The 20,672-nt window shown below is 42.1% G+C and overlaps 1 protein-coding gene across 1 annotated transcript; it reads right to left on the reverse strand.

The window, feature by feature from the left end:
• Positions 1 to 15,938: 15,938 nt before the first annotated feature.
• On the reverse strand, positions 15,939 to 16,868 carry LOC144274971 (olfactory receptor 14A16-like). The gene has a single exon (XM_077834058.1). It carries the CDS (start codon positions 16,866 to 16,868, stop codon positions 15,939 to 15,941), a length of 930 nt encoding a protein of 309 aa, XP_077690184.1.
• Positions 16,869 to 20,672: the final 3,804 nt, after the last annotated feature.

The following is a 20,672-nucleotide window of genomic DNA, read 5'->3' on the forward strand; positions in this document are numbered from 1 at the left end:
GCATAATTTCAGGAATTCTTTTACTCCTGACTTAAATTTTATTCAGTCCTTAGCCCAGCAAATTCCCATTGTATTTACCGGGATGATGCCTGATATTGCTCAGTAATTTTCACACCCATGTGGATGGCAAATGCTCTGAGTAGTTAAGGATTTCATGAGCACAATGACAACCCGGTGGAACTGGATAGCTAAGCACTAGGGCTGAGCTCCTCAAAGGTGTAAAGGTGCTAAAGAGACAAACAGGTGCCTAGCAGGATCTTCAAAAGCACTTTGGTGTCTAACTTCCATTGAAGTCCCTAGAATTCAAACTATATTACATTCAAGCACACTAGGGAGCCTTAGGGTAAAATTTCCTAAAGCACCTAGGTGACTTAGGAGCTTAAGTCTCATTGGCTCTTTAGTCAATTAGCTGCACTTGAAAATTTAACTGTCCATCCTATTTTCAAAAGTGATTTAGCACCAGATTAGTTGAGGTATTGTCAAGGTTCCTTCCCCACTCTGAACGCTAATAATCTAACACATACCTAGCTAGATTACTTACTAAAAGTTCTAAGACTCCATTCCTGGTCTATCCCCAGCAAAAACAGCATATAGACAGACACACAGACCCTTTGTTTCTCTCCCTCCTCCCAACTTTTAGAATCATAGAATATCAGGGTTGGAAGGGACCCCTGAAGGTCATCTAGTCCAACCCCTTGCTCGAAGCAGGACCAATTCCCAGTTAAATCATCCCAGCCAAGGCTTTGTCAAGCCTGACCTTAAAAACTTCCAAGGAAGGAGATTCCACCACCTCCCTAGGCAACGCATTCCAGTGTTTCACCACCCTCTTAGTGAAAAAGTTTTTCCTAATATCCAATCTAAACCTCCCCCACTGCAACTTGAGACCATTACTCCTCGTTCTGTCATCTGCTACCATTGAGAACAGTCTAGAGCCATCCTCTTTGGAACCCCCTTTCAGGTACTTGAAAGCAGCTATCAAATCCCCCCTCATTCTTCTCTTCTGCAGGCTAAACAATCCCAGCTCCCTCAGCCTCTCCTCATAAGTCATGTGTTCTAGACCCCTAATCATTTTTGTTGCCCTTCGCTGGACTCTCTCCAATTTATCCACATCCTTCTTGTAGTGTGGGACCCAAAACTGGACACAGTACTCCAGATGAGGCCTCACCAATGTCGAATAGAGGGGGACGATCACGTCCCTCGATCTGCTCGCTATGCCCCTACTTATACATCCCAAAATGCCATTGGCCTTCTTGGCAACAAGGGCACACTGCTGACTCATATCCAGCTTCTCATCCACTGTCACGCCTAGGTCCATTTCCGCAGAACTGCTGCCTAGGCATTCGGTCCCTAGTCTGTAGCGGTGCATTGGATTCTTCCGTCCTAAGTGCAGGACCCTGCACTTATCCTTATTGAACCTCATCAGATTTCTTTTGGCCCAATCCTCCAATTTGTCTAGGTCCTTCTGTATCCTATCCCTCCCCTCCAGCGTATCTACCACTCCTCCCAGTTTAGTATCGTCCGCAAATTTGCTGAGAGTGCAATCCACACCATCCTCCAGATCATTTATGAAGATATTGAACAAAACCGGCCCCCGGACCGACCCCTGGGGCACTCCACTTGATACCGGCTGCCAACTAGACATGGAGCCATTGATCACTACCCGTTGAGCCCGACAATCTAGCCAGCTTTCTACCCACCTTATAGTGCATTCATCCAGCCCATACTTCCTTAACTTGCTGACAAGAATACTGTGGGAGACCGTGTCTAAAGCTTTGCTAAAGTCAAGAAACAATACATCCACTGCTTTCCCTTCATCCACAGAACCAGTAATCTCATGATAAAAGGCGATTAGATTAGTCAGGCATGACCTTCCCTTGGTGAATCCATGCTGGCTGTTCCTGATCACTTTCCTCTCATGCAAGTACTTCAGGATTGATTCTTTGAGGACCTGCTCCATGATTTTTCCAGGGACTGAGGTGAGGCTGACTGGCCTGTAGTTCCCAGGATCCTCCTTCTTCCCTTTTTTAAAGATTGGCACTACATTAGCCTTTTTCCAGTCATCCGGGACTTCCCCGGTTCGCCACGAGTTTTCAAAGATAATGGCCAATGGCTCTGCAATCACAGCCGCCAATTCCTTCAGCACTCTCGGATGCAACTCGTGCGGCCCCATGGACTTGTGCACGTCCAGCTTTTCTAAATAGTCCCTAACCACCTCTATCTCCACAGAGGGCTGGCCATCTCTTCCCCATTTTGTGATGCCCAGCGCAGCAGTCTGGGAGCTGACCTTGTTAGTGAAAACAGAGGCAAAAAAAGCATTGAGTACATTAGCTTTTTCCACATCCTCTGTCACTAGGTTGCCTCCCTCATTCAGTAAGGGGCCCACACTTTCCTTGGCTTTCTTCTTGTTGCCAACATACCTGAAGAAACCCTTCTTGTTACTCTTGACATCTCTCGCTAGCTGCAGCTCCAGGTGCGATTTGGCCCTCCTGATTTCATTCCTACATGCCCGAGCAATATTTTTATACTCTTCCCTGGTCATATGTCCAACCTTCCACTTCTTGTAAGCTTCTTTTTTATGTTTAAGATCCGCTAGGATTTCACCGTTAAGCCAAGTTGGTCGCCTGCCATATTTACTATTCTTTCGACTCATTGGGATGGTTTGTCCCTGTAACCTCAACAGGGATTCCTTGAAATACAGCCAGCTCTCCTGGACTCCTTTCCCCTTCAAGTTAGTCCCCCAGGGGATCCTGGCCATCCGTTCCCTGAGGGAGTCGAAGTCTGCTTTCCTGAAGTCCAGGGTCCGTATCCTGCTGCTTACCTTTCTTCCCTGCGTCAGGATCCTGAACTCAACTCATCTTGTCTCCTCATTGGTCATTTTGGTCAGGTGCCAGCAAGGTTACCTTTAGCTTCTTAACCCTTTACAGGTGAGAGGAGTTTTCCTCTGGCCAGGAGGGATTTTAAAGGGGTTTACCCTTCCCTTTATATTTATGACAGGTATTTAGGCACCTTGGTATCTAAAACATTGATTTCAATGGATGTTAGGCAACTAGAAGGTTTGAAAATTCCACTAGGTGCCTAAATACTTTTAAAAATCTGGCCCTAGGGCTTGTCTATACAGAGAAGACACAGCAACTTAACTTCAATATGTTTATTTAGGCCACTGCCACTTTTGTGCCTTTGTGGATTCTTAGGTTGAAAACTGGTTATATCAGTTCAATTTGCACCTGAAAATTGGTATACATGAGGTTTAAACCAATATAATATCCACACACAAAGTTGCACTCTTTTAGCTAAATTGGTATAAAATCACACCTTTCATTATGTCAGTACAACTTTTTGTGTAGACTAGAGGCAAATATTTCAAAAGCACCAAAGTGTCTTAGAACCAGATTTTCAAAGGTTATTAGGTGTCTAGTGGGATTTTCAAAGGCCTAGGCCCCTAAACCCCATTGAATTCAATTGGAGTTATGTGCTTAACCTGCGTAGGTACTTCTGAAATTCCCACTAGGTGCCTATCTGCCTATCTTCAGACGTCTGAATGTCTTCAGCCTATGGTGCTTTATACTTCTGTATCTTAGATCACCTATTAGGTTGTCTAAATGTGGACGTAGTTGCCTAACTTTGGGCAGCCACTTAGGGCCAGATTTGAAAAAGTATTTAGTCACCTAGTGAGATTATTAAAAGGACATAAGCACCTAACATCCACAGAAATCAATGAGTTGTAGGTTCCAAGGTGCTTCTGGAAATTTCAATAGGCATCTAAATACCTTGAGAAATCTGGCCTTTTGTCTTTTACAAACGGAGAAACTGAGGAACAAAGAACTTAAACAATTTCACAGTGGTCCATCAGCAAGTCAATGGAGACACAGAACCAAGGTCTCCTGACTTCCAGTGCTCTTCTTTAAACAAGGACACCGTCCTTACTAAGCCAGGGGTTTGGCACATTCTTGAGAAGACAGTGAAATTCTGCTGAGACCAAATCCCAAGAGCACTTCTGAGGAACATAAATTCATCTTCTTTCTTGGACCTGTTGAGTTGCCATACATAAACAAAGCAGGTAAGGGAAAAAGACAGCAGGGTGATGACAAAATGGTAATGCAATGAGATTCTAATCAATATAGAAATTTATGCAATAAGTAGGAGGATTTTGTGTATGAAACCTTTAAATGTTTGATTTATAGCTGGAGGAAAAAATATGGCTCGCAATGCATTTTTTTCCTCAGAATCCAAGAACGCCTCATTCTAAGGAGAGAATATAATGTGTGAAGGGGGTCTGTTCTGGCTAGTTCTGTCAGCAAAAGCTAATAAGTTAGGTCCACTAGAGAGAGAGAGAGAGAGAGGGAGAGGATCCCAGAAATATACTTTAAACCACTTGTATTAAGACCTATTTTTTGTATTCTTGGTAATGTGACCTAGTGGGCCATATCTGGTTGGAAGGAATAGGTTTCCCAGTGAGTAATTGGTTCATCTGTAACATACTTCCTTCTCTCTCACTTACTTTCTCACTTTCTAAATTTCACTCATCTTTTTCAACTCTTGAATGCAGAAGAGAAAATAACTATATGATAGATCTGTGGAACTCACTGCTGCTGTAATTTATTGAGTCGCATAGATAAGAATGTAAAAATGGATTGGATATTTCTCTTAGAGGTAGACTTTAGGTTTTCATAGCTACAAATGCCACATGGACGCCCACTCCTCATTAATTTTCACGGGTATTTCTTTGTTTAAAAAACAGATTTTTAAAGGTTTTTAGGCACCTAATGAGATTTTTAGAAGCATCCCGGCACCTAAAAATCCTTGATTGCAATGGGTATTAGACACCTAGCTGCTTTGAAAAATCCCGCTACGCACCTAAAAGCCTTTAAGAATTTGCCCCATAATCCCTTAGGCAGCTTTTGAACTCTCAGCTGTAGCCTGGTCTGGTAGATGGGAAATAAGGAGTTGGAGTTTGTCCCAGTTCTGTCACTCATTTACTGTGTGAAAGTCAGATTAACTGTCTGTGCCTCAGTTTCCCCATCTGTAAATAAATGAAATAATACTACTCACCCACCTTGGTAAAATGGTTTGAAATCTACAGGTGAAAAAGCACCATGAATTTCTTCCCAAGTCTACTAGAGTGAATGAATAGAATAACTTTGACTTCCTCTGTCATTGGATCAGGCCCTCTGTAACTATGAAGTTTAGGGTATTAGAAGGCAGGAGATCCTGGTCTCTGTTCCGGGCTTTTCCCCTGACTTCCGATGCATCCCTAAGCAAGATCCTTTACCCCTCTGCCCCCATTTCTCCTCAGATGGCAGAGGATTGATAATGCTTAATTATTTACTACAGAGGGGCATTGGGCCCATTCCAAACAACACTGAAGTTATGGCTACAAAGGCAGTTCTTTTCAACCTGTTGTAGAATAAAATAGCTTATGACTGGACAGTGATTTGAAGATGTAAAGATGTTTATAAGTACAAGGTATTATTATCTTTGCCAGACTAGCTCAGATCAGCATAAGGAGGATAATCATAATGGGTGCGATTTTTAAAAGAGTCTGTGGGAATCAGGCATTTACATTCCACTGAATCACAATGAGATTTGAATTTTTAATTGTTTTGAACTCCTTTGAAAATCCCATTGCACAGTAATAATCAACCATTTATCCTTCAGGGCAAAGTCTTATTTCCATCTCAGCTGAGCATGGAATGTGCCTCTAAGGTCCAGCACTGCAAAATCAGATACATTTATTTTGGTTTATAATTTCTTCTTTTGTAAAATGGGGACAATGACCCTGACTCCGGTTGTAAAATGTGTTGAGATCTACTGATGAAAAGCATTGCACAAAAGCTAGGGATTATACTTAATGAGCACTGTCAATTAAGCACTGTCTGGTACATAATTCTGTATGAAATTCTTGTTCTGTTCTCACTTGTATGTTAATATGTCATGGATAGGCTTGGCAGCATTTTATTTTTATTATTTATAATTTTGATGGGTACTGTCACTGTTTATTTTTAAGCATTTTCTCCACTTTTTATTTATTTCAGTGTTCATAGTTGTACAAAATTATGGGGGTGGGGCGTGGGAGACTGTCAGACAAATGATAGTTAACACTGAGATTCAAAAAGTGAAAGCTCTATAAACCATTAAAACACAAATTGTCAACATCACGTGTTAAACGATAGAAAGTAAATATCCTTAATTCAACAGATCATACCTGTTTTCACTATTCATTCACTAATCCATTTGTAAGCCAAAATCAGAAGTCTAAATCACTGGATTTTGACTCTAATAAGTTCTCCCGCAGTATTTTTCTTACTTTGCCTGTCTGTACATTTTGAGTATTATCGATGAAAATACATTTTCATCAGTTTGCGTGTGTGTGTGTGTGGTGAAATTGACATTTACCAACATTCACCAATACAAATCTAATTTTTCCAAGCCTAGTCATGATGTCTGTTCCTTGGTTGTTAGAATTTGATCCTGGGCAAAATGTACAATCAGTTTTAATGTTCAATACAAAGGGGGAGATTGTCAAAGGATTTTCAATGGGAGTTGGGCCACAGAATTGCCCACTTTGCCTCTGAAAATCTTCACCAAAGACAAAAATCATGGTCCTGGACTCAGAAGAAGACACATAAATAACCCCAATGTTCCAAAGGTGTGTATTGGGAAGGGTAGCTGAGTTCTGAAATGAGCTGGAGAATGGAAAATGAGGGAGGATCTAGGAGAAAAGATTAGGAGTTCAAGTTTGGCAATGTTGTGCTGGAACTAGAGATTAGGATTCTCTGCCTTGGAATATACCAATGTAAAATGTTCATCGTAGAGCCTTTGAGGAACAAAGACAAGTCCTGCCTGCCGCAGAGCACAGCAGAGATTCATGAAGGAGAAAATAGCAGAGGACAAGACTGACTCATTTACCTTAATATTAGAAGAAAGGAAATGTTCAGGGAAACTGGGATATTTTTCTTCCTCTTCTTCTTCATGCTAAATTCCATAGATCTGTTAAAATGGGATTTGCATATCAGTGATTCTCCAGAGTGCAAGTCAAGATCATCCCTTAAATATGGACATCCAGAATCAAGGGAAATTCTACATGCTGTGTGTCCATAACCTAATGGAGTTCAATGGGTATTGGGTACCAAACTCTCTTAAGCCCCTTTGAAAATCCCAGCTAAGAGTATGGAGGGACTTTTGACAAGGAATAGCACTGGCTGAAGATTGAATGAACAATTAGTAGATCAAAAGTGCCATCAACATTTCCAATGTCAATGGGAAAAATGATGAAATGATCAGGATCCCCTTCCCTTCCCTTGCCCTGTTTCTTGACAAACTCTAGTTGCAAGTAGTAGCTGATTGAGGCTTCGGGAGATAGGGGAGGTGGTAATAATTGTTCAGGCATTAGGATTCTGACTTGAACATTCAAGGAACATCCAGTAATGTATTTTAACTGTTTAACTCCATGGGTATCTCTTGTGACCTACAGAAATCAAGACTGGGGTAGAGATGGAGAACTGATTCGGTGCGTTGGTTTTCACCCTCTGAGTCAGCAAGGTATGCAGGGACGCTGCCTATGGACAGAACGCTGAGGTTTTTCTATGCCATGTGCTGGGCAGCTTGTCTTGAGGACAAAGAAAGCGGATTCCAAATGACAAGAGACTATAAAAAGCTGCTGCAGCTCCTCCATCTGGTCTTCAATTCTGCTTCTTACGTCTGGAGGAACTTTGCTGCACACTGAAGCTCTGAACCAAGGACTGAAAGACCCATCCCAGCTGTGGATGTCCTCCAGAGACTTGATTTGAATCTGCAGTTTATTCTCTCACTGCTGCAAGCCTGAACCAAGAACTTTTCCATCACTGTATGTCATTGATTCCATTGAACCAATTGTAGCTTTCATCTATACCGTTTTCCTTTTATGAATAAACCTTTCGATTTTAGATCTAAAGGATTGGCAACAGCGTGATTTGTGGGTCAGATCTGATTTGTATATTGACCTGGGTCTGGGGCTTGGTCCTTTGGGATGGAGAGAACCTTTTTCCCTTTACTGGGGTCTTGGTTTTCATCACCATTTGTCCTCATAACATGTGGCACTGGTGGTGATACTGGGAAACTGGGGTGTCTAAGGGAATTGCTTGTGTGACTTGTGGTTAGCCAAAGTCTTCTCTGTCTGGCTGGTTTGGTTTCCTTGGTGTGCACAGAAACCCCAGCCTTGGGCTGTAACTGCCCTGCTTGAAGCAATTTGTCCTGAATGGGCACTCTCCGTTGGGTCCCGCCAGAACCAGCATCGTTACACTGATAAGGGACTCAATTAATAAAGAAATAAAGTAATATAATTAATGTCATTTAACGTGGGTTTATGGTAAATAGATCCTGTCAAACTAACTTGGTATCATTTTTGATGACATTACAATTGTGATTGATAAAGGCAATAGTGCTGATATAATAGACTTCTCTATGACATTTGACTTGGTACTGCATGACATTTTGACTAAACAACTAGAAGGATACAAAAATAACATGGCACACAATACATGGACTAAAAGCTGGCTCACGGTTAGGTCTCAAAATGTAATTGTTAAAGGGAATTGTCTTGGAACAGGTATGTTTCCAGTGGGGTCCAAGAGGGTTCTGTTCATATCCTAACGCTATTAAACATTTTTTCATGACATGGAAGATGACATCAACTCATCACTGATAAAGTTTGCAAATGACACAAAAATGAGGAAGTAGTTAATAATGAAGAGGACAGGGTTACAGAGCGATCTGGATCGCTTGGTAAGCTGGGCGCAAGCAAACAATATGATTTTACTATGGCTAAATGTGAATATCTACATCTAGGAACAAAGCATGTAGGACATACTTGCAGGATGTGTAACTCTATTGTGGGAAACAGTGATTCTGAAAAAGATTTGGCGGTCATGGTGGATAATCAGCTGAACATGAGCTCCCAGTGTGATGCTGTGCCAAAAGGACTAATGCAATTCTTGGATGCATAAACAGGAAAAAGACTATGTCCAGTTCTCGTGTCAACAATTCAAAAAGGATGTTGATCAATTGGAGAGGGTTCAGAGAAGAGCCATGAGAATGATTAAAAGTTTAGGAAGCACGCCTTATAGTGACAGACACAAGGAGCTCAATCTATTTAGCTTAACAAAAAGAAGGTTAATGGATGAATAAACCACAGTCTATAAATTCCTTCATGGTCTCTTCAGTCTAGCATAGAAAGGGATAACACCATACAATGGCTGGAAGTTTAAGCTAGGCAAAATCAGACTGGAAATAAGGCGTACAGTGAGAGTAATTAACTTTTGGAGCAATTTACTAACAGTCATGGTGGATTCTCCATCACTGAGAATTTTTCAATCAAGATTGGATGTTTCTCTAAAAGATCTGCTCTACAAATTATTTTGGAGAAGATCTATGTCCTGTGTTATACAGAAAGTCAGACTAGATGATCACAATGGTCCCTTCTGGCTTTGGAATCTATGAATCAATGAACTCAATCAGTTTAGGTGCCTTGGTGTTTTTGAAAATCCCACTACATGCCTAAATACCATTTAAAATCTGGCCCTGGGTGACTTGAGAGACTACATCCAATTTTCAAAAGAGCTTTAATCTTTCAGAGCCAGATTTTCAAAAGTATGAAGATGTCTAAAGCTTCAGATAGATGCTGAGTGGGATTTTCAAAAACCCCTAACCAGATTAGGTGCCTAACCTGCTTAAGCATTTTTGTCAGTCAGCACCGTTGACATCTAAACACTTTTGAAACTCTAGCTCTTAGGCTCCTAAGCAACTTACATGATTTTGTAATGGGATTTAGGCTTCTATATCATGTAGGCACTATCATAAATATAAAGGGAAGGGTAACCACCTTTCTGTATACAGTGCTATAAAATCCCTCTTGGACAGAGGCAAAACCGTTTCACCTGTAAAGGGCTAAGAAGTTAAGATAACCTCGCTGGCACCTGACGAAAATGACCAATGAGGAGACAAGATACTTTCAAAGCTGGAGGGGGAGGAACAAAGGGTCTGTCTGTCTGTCTGTGTGATGCTTTTGCTGGGAACAGATCAGGAATGCAGCTCAGAACTCCTGTAAAAAGTTACTCAGTACTCTAGCTAGAAATGCGTCAGATTTCCTTTTGTTTAATGGCTGGTAAAATAGGCTGTGCTGGATGTAATGTATATTCCTGGTTTTGTGTCTTTTTGTAACTTAAGGTTTTGCCTAGAGGGATTCTCTATGTTTTGAATCTGATTACCCTGTAAGGTATTTACCATCCTGATTTTACAGAGGTGATTCTTTTACCTTTTCTTTCATTAAAATTCTTCTTTTAAGAACCTGATTGCTTTTTCATTGTTCTTAAGTTCCAAGGGTTTGGCTCTATGTTCATCTGTACAAATTAATGAGGATTTTTATCAAGCCTTCCCCAGGAAAGGGGGTGTAGGGCTTGGGGAGATATTTTGGGGGAAGACGTCTCCAAGTGGGCTCTTTCTCTGTTCTTTGTGTAACACGCTTGGTGGTGGCAGCATAGGGTTCAAGGACAAGGCAAAGTTTGCACGTTGTGGAAGTTTTTAACCTAAGCTGGTAAGAATAAGCTTAGGGGTCTTTCATGCAGGTCCCCACAGCTGTACCCTGGAGTTCAGAGTGAAGAAGGAATCTTGACAGGCACCAATGAAAACTGTACTTGTGATGTCTAACAATCCATGTAACAAAGCTTCTCCTGAATTATGGTCTCTTGTATCTTGACAGATGGAGCCTGTGACTGGAATAGAGAAGGAAATCTACTCCAGGATATAAGAATTTATCCTTCTGGGCTTCCCCGGTAGTCAATATTTGCAGATCTCTCTTTTTGTGGTGTTTGCCATGATGTATGTCCTGACAGTTGCAGAAAATGTTGCCATCCTAGTCCTAGTGAGGGCCAGCCATCAACTCCGCACCCGCATGTACTTCTTCCTTTCCCACCTCTCCTTGCTGGAGATATGATACAGCACAGCCTGTGTTCCCAAGATCACTGCGATTTTCCTGGGGAAAAGCAGAACCGTCCCCTTTAGTAGCTGCATCCTGCAGATGGACTTCATTTTCTCCCTGGGCGGCACAGAATATTTCCTCTTCTCTGCCATGGCCTATGACTGCTATCTGGCTATTTGCTACCCATTGCACTATAGCACCATCATGAACAGCACCTTGTCTGCTCAGCTGGCCCTTGGCTCCTGGGTGTGTAGTTTCCTGGCTATTTCTATCCCAGAATCTCTGAGAGTTAGGTTTTCCTTCTGTGGCACTAATGTCGTTACTTGTTTCTCCTGCAGCATAGATTCCTTCATCATTCTCTCCTGCCCAGACACCTACGTGACTGAGATGGCAGCTTTTATCATCTCGATCATCGTCATTCTGGGATTATGTTCAATAACTCTGGTCTCCTACATTTACACCCTCTCCACCATACTGAGAATCCCGTCAGCCCAAGGCCAGCAAAAGGCCTTTTCCACTTGCTCTTTCCCCCTCACTCTTGTGATTATATGGTATAGCTCCACCATCTTCCTGTATGTCAGGCCTTCCAGACAGAATGCCTTGGACATGAACAAGACTGTCAACACTTTGAATACTATTGTAACTCCGCTGTTAAACCTCTTCTTTGACAGTCTGAGAAACAAAGAGGTGAAGGAGGCTTTATGGAAGGTATTCAGTGGGACATGAAGTTGTTTTTGAATGGCTTAGATGTTACTGGGTCTGATTCTCAGCCTGTGCTCATGTTCCCTTTGGTAGTAACTGTCCTTGTTGTTGTTCTTTTAATCCTGGTTCCAGTTTTACATTGACAACTTTTGTATTTGAGTAAAATGTTCAGAAGTGCCTAAGGGCCAGATTTGCAAAGGAATTTAGGCACCTAAAGATTCAGATAGGCCTCTAAATATGATTAAAGATCTAGCTTCTAGGAGCTTAATTTTTATTGAAAATCTACCGGACGTGAGCTCCTAAGGGGCATATTTTCGAAGATATTTAGGTGTCTAAAGTTGCAGATAGTTGTTTAGTGGGCTTTTCAAAAGCACTTCAGCAGATGAGGCACAAAATCCCATTGATTTCAGTGGTAGCTACAAATACTTTTGAAAATCTGTCCCTTAAAATCTATCGAGAGATTTCATCAACAGCCCATTGACATCAATGAACATCTTTCAACTGAATTAAATGGCCTTTCAATCAGGCCCTATGTGGATATTACTTTTAGCAATTCACATTTAGGCCCCTGTCATAAATATAAAGGGAAGGGTAAACCCCTTTAAAATCCCTCCTGGCCAGAGGAAAAATCCTCTCACCTGTAAAAGGTTAAGAAGCTAAAGGTAACCTTGCTGGCACCTGACCAAAATGACCAATGAGGAGACAAGATACTTTCAAAAGCTGGGAGGAGGGAGAGAAACAAAGGGTCTGTGTCTGTCTGTGTGATGCTTTTGCCAGAGACAGAACAGGAATGGAGTCTTAGAACTTAGTAAATAATCTAGCTAGGTATGTGTTAGATTATGATTTCTTTAAATGGCTGAGAAAATAGCTGTGCTGAATAGAATGAATATTCCTGTCTGTGTGTCTTTTTTGTAACTTAAGGTTTTGCCTAGAGGGATTCTCTATGTTTTGAATCTAATTACCCTGTAAGGTATTTGCCATCCTGATTTTACAGAGATGATTTTTTTTTTTTTACTTCTATTAAAAGTCTTCTTGTAAGGAAACTGAATGCTTTTTCATTGTTCTAAGATCCAAGGGTTTGGGTCTGTGGTCACCTATGCAAATTGGTGAGGATTTTTACCAAACCTGCTCCAGGAAGTGGGGTGCAAGGGTTGGGAGGACTTTGGGGGGAAAGACGTGTCCAAACTTTGTTCTTTCAGGAACCCAGATAAAGTTTGGTGGTGGCAGTCGAAATCCAAGGGCAAAGGGTAAAATTAATTTGTACCTTGTGGAAGTTTTAACCTAAGCTGGGAAAAGTAAGCTTAGGAGGTTTTCATGCAGGTTCCCACATCTGTACCCTAGAGTTCAGAGTGGGGAAGGAACCTTGACAGCCCCCATCCTGAGATCCTTACTCAAGTGCTAAATTATATTTTTTTGAGTCGTCCAGTTGATTCTAATGGGACTACTCACACTAGGAAAGAAAGCTTGTGCAAAAAGCTTGTGCAGGATCAAGACCTTAGTGACACTGAATCTGCACTCAGAAGTTTGTTCTAAGTTTAAATTTGTAGCAACTCCAGAGTTTTCATTATCTGTGATCTATAACTGGTTGGCCAACTCACACAACATTGTGTCTGTTTCCTGATTCAATAGCTGAAAAATTATTAAACAGTAGACTAAAGAACAACATGCAGGAAATACAGAATGATGAACAACGATGGTGGATTTTTTTTAATTAGTGAAGAATTTCAAAAAATCAAACTTATTTCCCTTTTTAAGGGTTCTAAGTTTGGGGGTCCTACATGTTGGTAAATGGAAATAAGTCAATAACGTTTTTTATAAAGTTTTCCGTTTAAATGTTGTCAAAAATTGAAATGAAAAAAATTAATTAAAAAAAGAAAACAAAAATTCACTAAGTCAACACTTCTGTACAAAAATTTTCATTTTTGAAAATGGTCATTTTTCAACAAAAAGGAATTACAAGGGAGAAAGAAGTTCAATTAATGGTGATCAATATGTTTTCACAGAATGTTTTTTATCAAATGAACTTAATTTAACTGTGACATTTCTGATTGATAAAGGCAATGGTGTTTATGTAATAGACTTGCATTTTTCTAAAGGTTTGATTCAGGGTTACATCACACTATTTAAAAAAAAAACACAACACAAAACCAATAGTAAATTGATTAAAAACTGGCTAACTGATAGTTCTCAAAACATAACTGTTGATGGGGACTGTTGATTTTAATGGGTGATAGACACCTAGATGCTTTTGAGAATCCCACTAGGTTCCTAAATACCTTTACATATCTTGCCCTTGATGCCTGACTTATTTGTATTTTTGTATATTTGTATCTAGACCAGTCTTATCATCAGAGTGTAAATAAACTTTAACTTTTACCTTTGTATCCCCCTACCTTTTGGAAAGTGTTTTACTTATTAAGGGTGGGGATTTCAAAGGAGTGTAAAGACATAGGCTGGGTTTACCAAAGGAACCTGAGAGAGTTTCAATAGAATTTGTTCACCTATGTCCCTTTGGCATCTTTGGAAGTCCCAGCCCTAATTAGAGCTGGTTGGATTTTTCATTGTAGAGGAAATTCCAATATTTTGAAATTGGTTTTTATCCCAAATCTGGATGAAAATTTAAAACGTGCTGATACAGACTAATACGGCTACCACTCTGAAACTTGTATTTAGCTGTGACATTCTGAACACCTTTCCCAGACCCGAAGAAAAGCTCTGTGTAAGCTTGGAAATTTGTTTCTCTCAACAACAGAAATTGGGTCAATACAAGATGTTACTTCACCCATTGCTCGGAAAACCCCATCAAGGAGATGACATACGGGCATGCCCAATAAATGAGAAAATACTGACAACACTGTCTACCCAAACACTCAGCATCTCCCCAGGCAGAGGAACCAGAATGGAGATGGGGGGGGGGGGGCAGGGGGCCATGGATCCATCACTCTTAAAAGTGGGAGGGCTGTGTGCTCCCACTTTTTACTGGCCTTAAGGGTGAGCGATGGTGGGAGGGGGCAGAGAAGAGCAAGCATGGGGAAGGGCCTTAGGGGGAAGAGGTGGCACGAGGCCAGGGCCTCGAGGAAAGAGGATGTGTGGGAGTAGGGCCTGGGATCAGGTGTCGGTGGCCCCCCACTTCTAGGGAGCTTCCGGTGCTCCTGTGCCCAGGCACTCCCACCTCATAAAGAAACAAATCAATCCACCGGTAAAAAAAACAAACAAAAAAACCCCTAAAATAAAATAAAAAAATCTGAGAAAGAAGCAGGAACCAAACAATTGCACTGATACCACAATCATATTTTTTACCCTTAGGGGAAGAACAAAAAAAGGAATGGAGTCTCTGGCTCCTCAGGGTCTACTAGGGGCTTTGCTATGGCTCCTGATTTTAGGTGGAAGGTGCTCAGATAGCATGGTGATGTGTGACAGTGTGGAATCCTACGATAGATTAGATTAGATTAGATTAGATTAGATTAGATAGAAGGAACTCCTGCAAGTCCTTCTTACATGGGATTATGGTTGGCACCTGACACAGGGTAGGATTCTGCACTTAAATAGGTCCCCTGTCTCTTTGTCATGTGCTAAAATTAAGACTTCCAGACCCACCAGCCATGCCCCCCGCCCCTCCCTCCGGCGCACCACTTGCAGACTCCCTATACAGCAAAAGACTTGTTCCATGCAGCAGGGCCTGTAGGTAAAAGGCAACAAAAGGCAGTCTTGATTTCTCTGAGTGATAGTCCTTCAGCAAAGTAACAGGCACCTTTCTCAGGTAGGAGAGCTGCCATGAACAAAGAGCGATAGACGGCTATTGAGCAAGCCCAGACTTCTGCAGTCACCATATCAATATTTACCCAGAGAGCAGAAGACAGAGTTCATGATCTGATGCTGCCGTATCCCACTCTGTCACATCAGCAAACAGACACCCAAAAGCCATCATACCCCAAGCAAAGCTTTGACCCCAAAAAAGAAGAAAAACCAGAGACTCCATGAAGTCCACTGGGTACTTTCTAATGGCTACTGATTTTATGTGGAAGGTACTCAGATAACATGGTGAGGGGTGGCAGTATAAAAGCAGGAGATAGATAGATTTTCATCTTACTTATACTGGTATAAACCTGGAAGAACTCCACTGACTGAGTGGAGTTAGTGTGGATTTACCACTATACAGACAGCATTTTGCATAAAAAAAATCACACACCATATTCTTATGGGGACAATAATGTCATCAGTTGATTGTATTTGTAAAAAACCACAGATAAAACCATGTTCATAAGAGAAACGCAGACATTTTATTCTAGTTGAATAACCTCCATCCAGTCAGTTTCCTCAGGGAAGCTTTGATTTCCTTGTTCCTTATGCTGTAGATGATCGGATTCATCACTGGCGGCAGCACGGAATAGAGAACAGCCACCATGAGATCCAGAGCTGACGGAGAGCTGGAGATGGGTTTCATGTAGGCAAAGACAACAGTGGAAAGAAACATGGAAATTACAATGAGGTGCGGAAGGCATGTGGAGAAGGTTTTAAGTCGGCCCTGCTCAGAGGGGATTCTCAATACCGTGGTCAAGATCTGAACATATGTCACAATTATAAAAACAAAGCAACTTAGGGTTAAACACACACCAAATCCAATAATCCCAACTTCATTGAAGTACGAGTTAGAGCAGGCGAGCTTGAGTAGCTGGGGGATTTCACAGAAGAACTGATCCACCATGTTGCCTCCACAGAAGGTTATCGAAAACGTGTTCCCAGTATGCAATGAAGAATAGAGAATTACACTGATCCAGGCACTGGCTGCCATTTGGACACAAGCTCTCCTGTTCATTATAGTCTCATAGTGCAGTGGTTTGCAGATGGTGACATATCGATCGTACGCCATGATGGTGAGTAAGGCGAAGTCGGCTACAGCAAAGAAGATGAGGAAAAAGACTTGGGCGACACATCCAGAATAGGAAATGGACCTGTTGTTCATAAGGGAATTGGTCATAGATTTGGGGATGGTGACAGAGATGGAGCCGAGGTCTAGGATGGACAAACCCATCAGGAAGAAGTACATGGGGGTGTGAAGGTGGTGGTGAAGAGCTATGGCTATGATGATGAGACGGTTCCCTGTCAGGGCTGCCAGGTAAAGCACTAGAAACACCATGAAGTGCAAAATCTGCAGCTCTCGAACATCAGAGAATCCCAGGAGAAGGAACTCGGTCACGGTGGTTTGGTTGGACATTATCTTTCTTAGTTCATTGTGTGATGGCTGTGGAGGGAAGGACAAGAGCAATGGTCAGGGTTATAGTGAGAGAGGGAATGACACTGATTCCCCTCTCCATGATATCTCATGGTGTGAATGTCAAAGGTGCACAGCACTTGTCACTTCCATTGTCTGGAGTAGTGAGGGCTCCTCACCGCTCACAACCAGGGCACTACTCTGGTGCATCATTACAGGAGTGTAAATTGGCATCGCTCCCTTAAAGTCACTGGAGCTCGGTCAGTTTACACCATCTGAGGATCTGGCCCAAGATGTGGCTTGATCAAATGCAGGATGAAAGATGGAACAAAGTACAAATCAAATCCAACAATCTGAGCCAAAATTATGCCCCTATTGCTATAGACAGCAGGCTCACAACTTGGCCAACTAAAATACTAAAATGCCAGCACAGTCTGATTCCCACTTAACAGCACAGAATCACCCAGCTTCCCGCATGGCAGCTTTTCTGTGATGATTCCACCCCAACATCCCACATACCGCCTGATGCCTACTTACACGTTGATTTATGGCACCAGATCCCAGCTGCACTCCCATTGCTGGGTGATGATGGGCTGGTCGCATCGCTCAGTTGCTGCTAGGTTGTGTGGTTCCCCTCTGTGACTTTATTTCTGTGCTGTGTGAGTCAGGAGACTTCGGTTCTAGTCTTGCCTCTTTCACTTTGTGACCATGGAGCAGTCACTGCTGCCTCTCTTTCCTCCCTTTCCCTTTGTCTGTCTTGTGTACTTTGAATGTGAACTCTTTTGGGGATGGATTGTGTCTTCCTATGTGCATGTTCTGTGCACATGTTGTCAGTATTTTTGTTTAGCAGGCAGCAGTGTGGGACAGAGGCTATGATGGTAGAAGTGGAGATCTGGGTTCTAGTTCCATCAACCTCCTGCCTGTCCTTGGGTAGGATAAAGAGAGACAGCCTTTGTCTGGGAGCTTTGACTCTCAGGGCTTTAGTTTAGAGAGGTTAGTATGTTTAAAACACATTCTCTGGGCGACCAACTTTGCTACTTACTCAGTTTTACCATCCTGCAGCTACCCCTTTGAAACAGACAAACACGGTTGCAATAGAGGGAATGGGGTTGGAAATTATGGTGTTATTGGACAATATTTATGTTCCCCACCCTGGTGAAAAGCTAAGTTTCCAGGTAGGAGTAGTCAGACAATTTCTACTTTATTTCAAAGGAAAATTCAGTTGTCAGTTAATATATTTTCATGGAAAGTTTCTGATATCCATAAAAACGAAAACTTTTTTTGATTATGCCTAAAAATTTTCAGGTTCGAACAGTTTTTGGCTGAAACTGTTTGGTTTTCACAACCTCAATGAAAAGTCAATTTTTTCTGGTGGAAAATAAAATCTGATCATCTCTATATATCTGCATAATTTGATAGTAAAAGTCTTCAAGAGTTCTAATTGCAATTCATATTTCTGATATTAAATTTACCCCATATATGAATACTCTAACATATTTAATTGAAATAGAAAACTTACCTTGTTGGTCTTTATTCCAATTTGCGATGCGTTTGATCCGACTGTGTTAGGAATCATTGGTCATTATCTATCTATCTATTCACCCACTGCCAGGATTGTTTGGTTCTCTCTCTCTCTCTCCTGCCCCCAACACTGTCGTATTCACCAGCTGTTGTCGCATCCTTTCGCTGGATGTCCTGAGTTGCAGGGGTCTCTCTGCAGTTCCTAGCACAGATGGGCGCTCCCTGCTTCCCTCCTAGGGCAGGCTTGGGTGAAAGGTGATGGACTAAATGGGATCAGGGACTGAAAGACAGTCCCAGCTCTCGAGCTGATCCTGGTTTGTGCCGGCTTCAAACAAGGTCACAGCCCAAGATATCCCTGCTCTGGGGCTAAATAGCTGAATCTGGTCTCCAGAGCTGTGAGCCCAGCTCTGCTCTCACCTCAGGAGCAAACCATCCTGACAACCTGCCCTAGTTGACCCTAACCCCCCAGAGGAGGAACAGCACCTGCCCTGCATCTCACATGATGACAGCATCTCTTGAAGGACCTTTAGCTAAAAACAAGGCAGGGCTGGATCACAAAGGGGGTCCCCACAGGATGGCAAAATAAAACAGATATTTGTAGCACAGACAGGGGATCTACAATAGCTAAGAGCCTCTTGGCACCAGAGTCTCAGTTGGCCTGGAATAGCCTGTTCCTTCATTAACTCCACGTAGTCACCTCTAGGGGAGCAGAGATGTTTTTCTCCTGCATTGCACCAGCAGCTCTTGGGATGCAGCCACCAGAGGAACCCACAGCTCAGGCTGCCCTGGCTGCTTCAAGTTCCTCACGAAGAGACAAACACTAAAAACTAAGGACCAGGTCCTGGGCTGGTGTAAATTGATACACTTCCATTGACTTCAGAGTAGCATGGGCTATTTATACCACTTGGGGATCTGACTCATTGACTTCTAGGGAGCTACATCCATTTACACCAACTGGGGATCTGGCCCATGACGCAGTTTCCAACCCATATCCTTTGCCTGTGAAACTAAACCAAAGAAGAGTCAAACATTCGTAACCAGTCTCCTCTTTCCTAGCTCTTTGTCCACTGGGATGAATTACAGGTATAACTTGTAAGGGTGACAGAGCGATTCATTCCCACTTGGGACAGAACTGGGGACAGTGTTGTGGAGATTTTCTGCATCTGATCTTCAACTTTTATTGGGATGAATAGCCCAGGTCTTTTTCTTTCTTTCTTTCTTTCTTTCTTTCTTTCTTTCTTTCTTTCTTTCTTTCTTTCTTTCTTTCTTTCTTTCTTTCTTTCTTTCTCAGTAGTAACACTGTTTTCCTTCCGGCAGACAACATTAAAATAAAAGGCTCCTTTGGCTGCAGATGCACTGTTTAAAAATGTGTAATTTACATGAGACATTCATGTCAGAGAAACTGATGAAATACAAAGAGCCAGAGAGTAGAAATCAGCCCGAGACCTATTGGAATCAATGGTTCCGATCCTCAGCAAGTTCAAATTAGGGTAGCTCCACTGGAGTGAATGGGTCAGTGCCCCAGTTTCTGTAAATCACCTCTAGCTGCCTTGGACTCAAAGGATCCAGATCCCCAAACAGCTGTTGTGTAAATCAGCCCCAGCCCCACTGAAGTCAATTAGACCAGTTCCTCAGCGAATGTAAATTGGCAGAGTGCTATGGAACTAGGCCAGGTTACATGAGCTAAATATCAGTGCCGTGATGTCGAGATTTTTGTTTGTTCCTGTCTCTGAGATTCTCACTGCTGAACATCACAATCCCATCTCAATGCTCCTGGAATATTCCAATAGCAGGGTTCATAGAAACCTGCAAGATGGGTACCCAACCAGTAAATGAACTGATGAATATTATTACCACCACAGCAACGCCCTTCTACTTGAGGTTGCACCATGACTACTGTCTAAAGGTCCTCCTTTCTTAAAAAAAAAAAAAGAAAAGGAAAAAACAGAAGACATGCTTAGTCAGATTCTTTTGAAATTATATGTGCCTTAGGAGGGTGCAGGGTAGGATTAGTGACCTAAATGTGGGGGTCATTTGAGCCAAGGGTTGTGGAGATATGAGCCCAGTTACAACTTTCTAGGTTTGTTTATTTTGCTCAAAGCTAGAGATCAAACTATTGATGTGAGGCAGGTCAATATGGTCTCAATCTGTCTCATTTTACCCAAGGTAGTGCATGGCCCCCACTAAATCTTGGGGGACCTGAAATGAGAATTAAGTCGGTGGAGTGAGTCCTCAATACCTTGGCTTGCGTCGACTTACAGAGCGGTGCACTGTGGGTAGCTATCC

The sequence above is a fragment of the Eretmochelys imbricata genome, chromosome 14 (genome assembly GCF_965152235.1).
Source record: "Eretmochelys imbricata isolate rEreImb1 chromosome 14, rEreImb1.hap1, whole genome shotgun sequence".
NCBI classification, from domain to species: domain Eukaryota; kingdom Metazoa; phylum Chordata; order Testudines; family Cheloniidae; genus Eretmochelys; species Eretmochelys imbricata.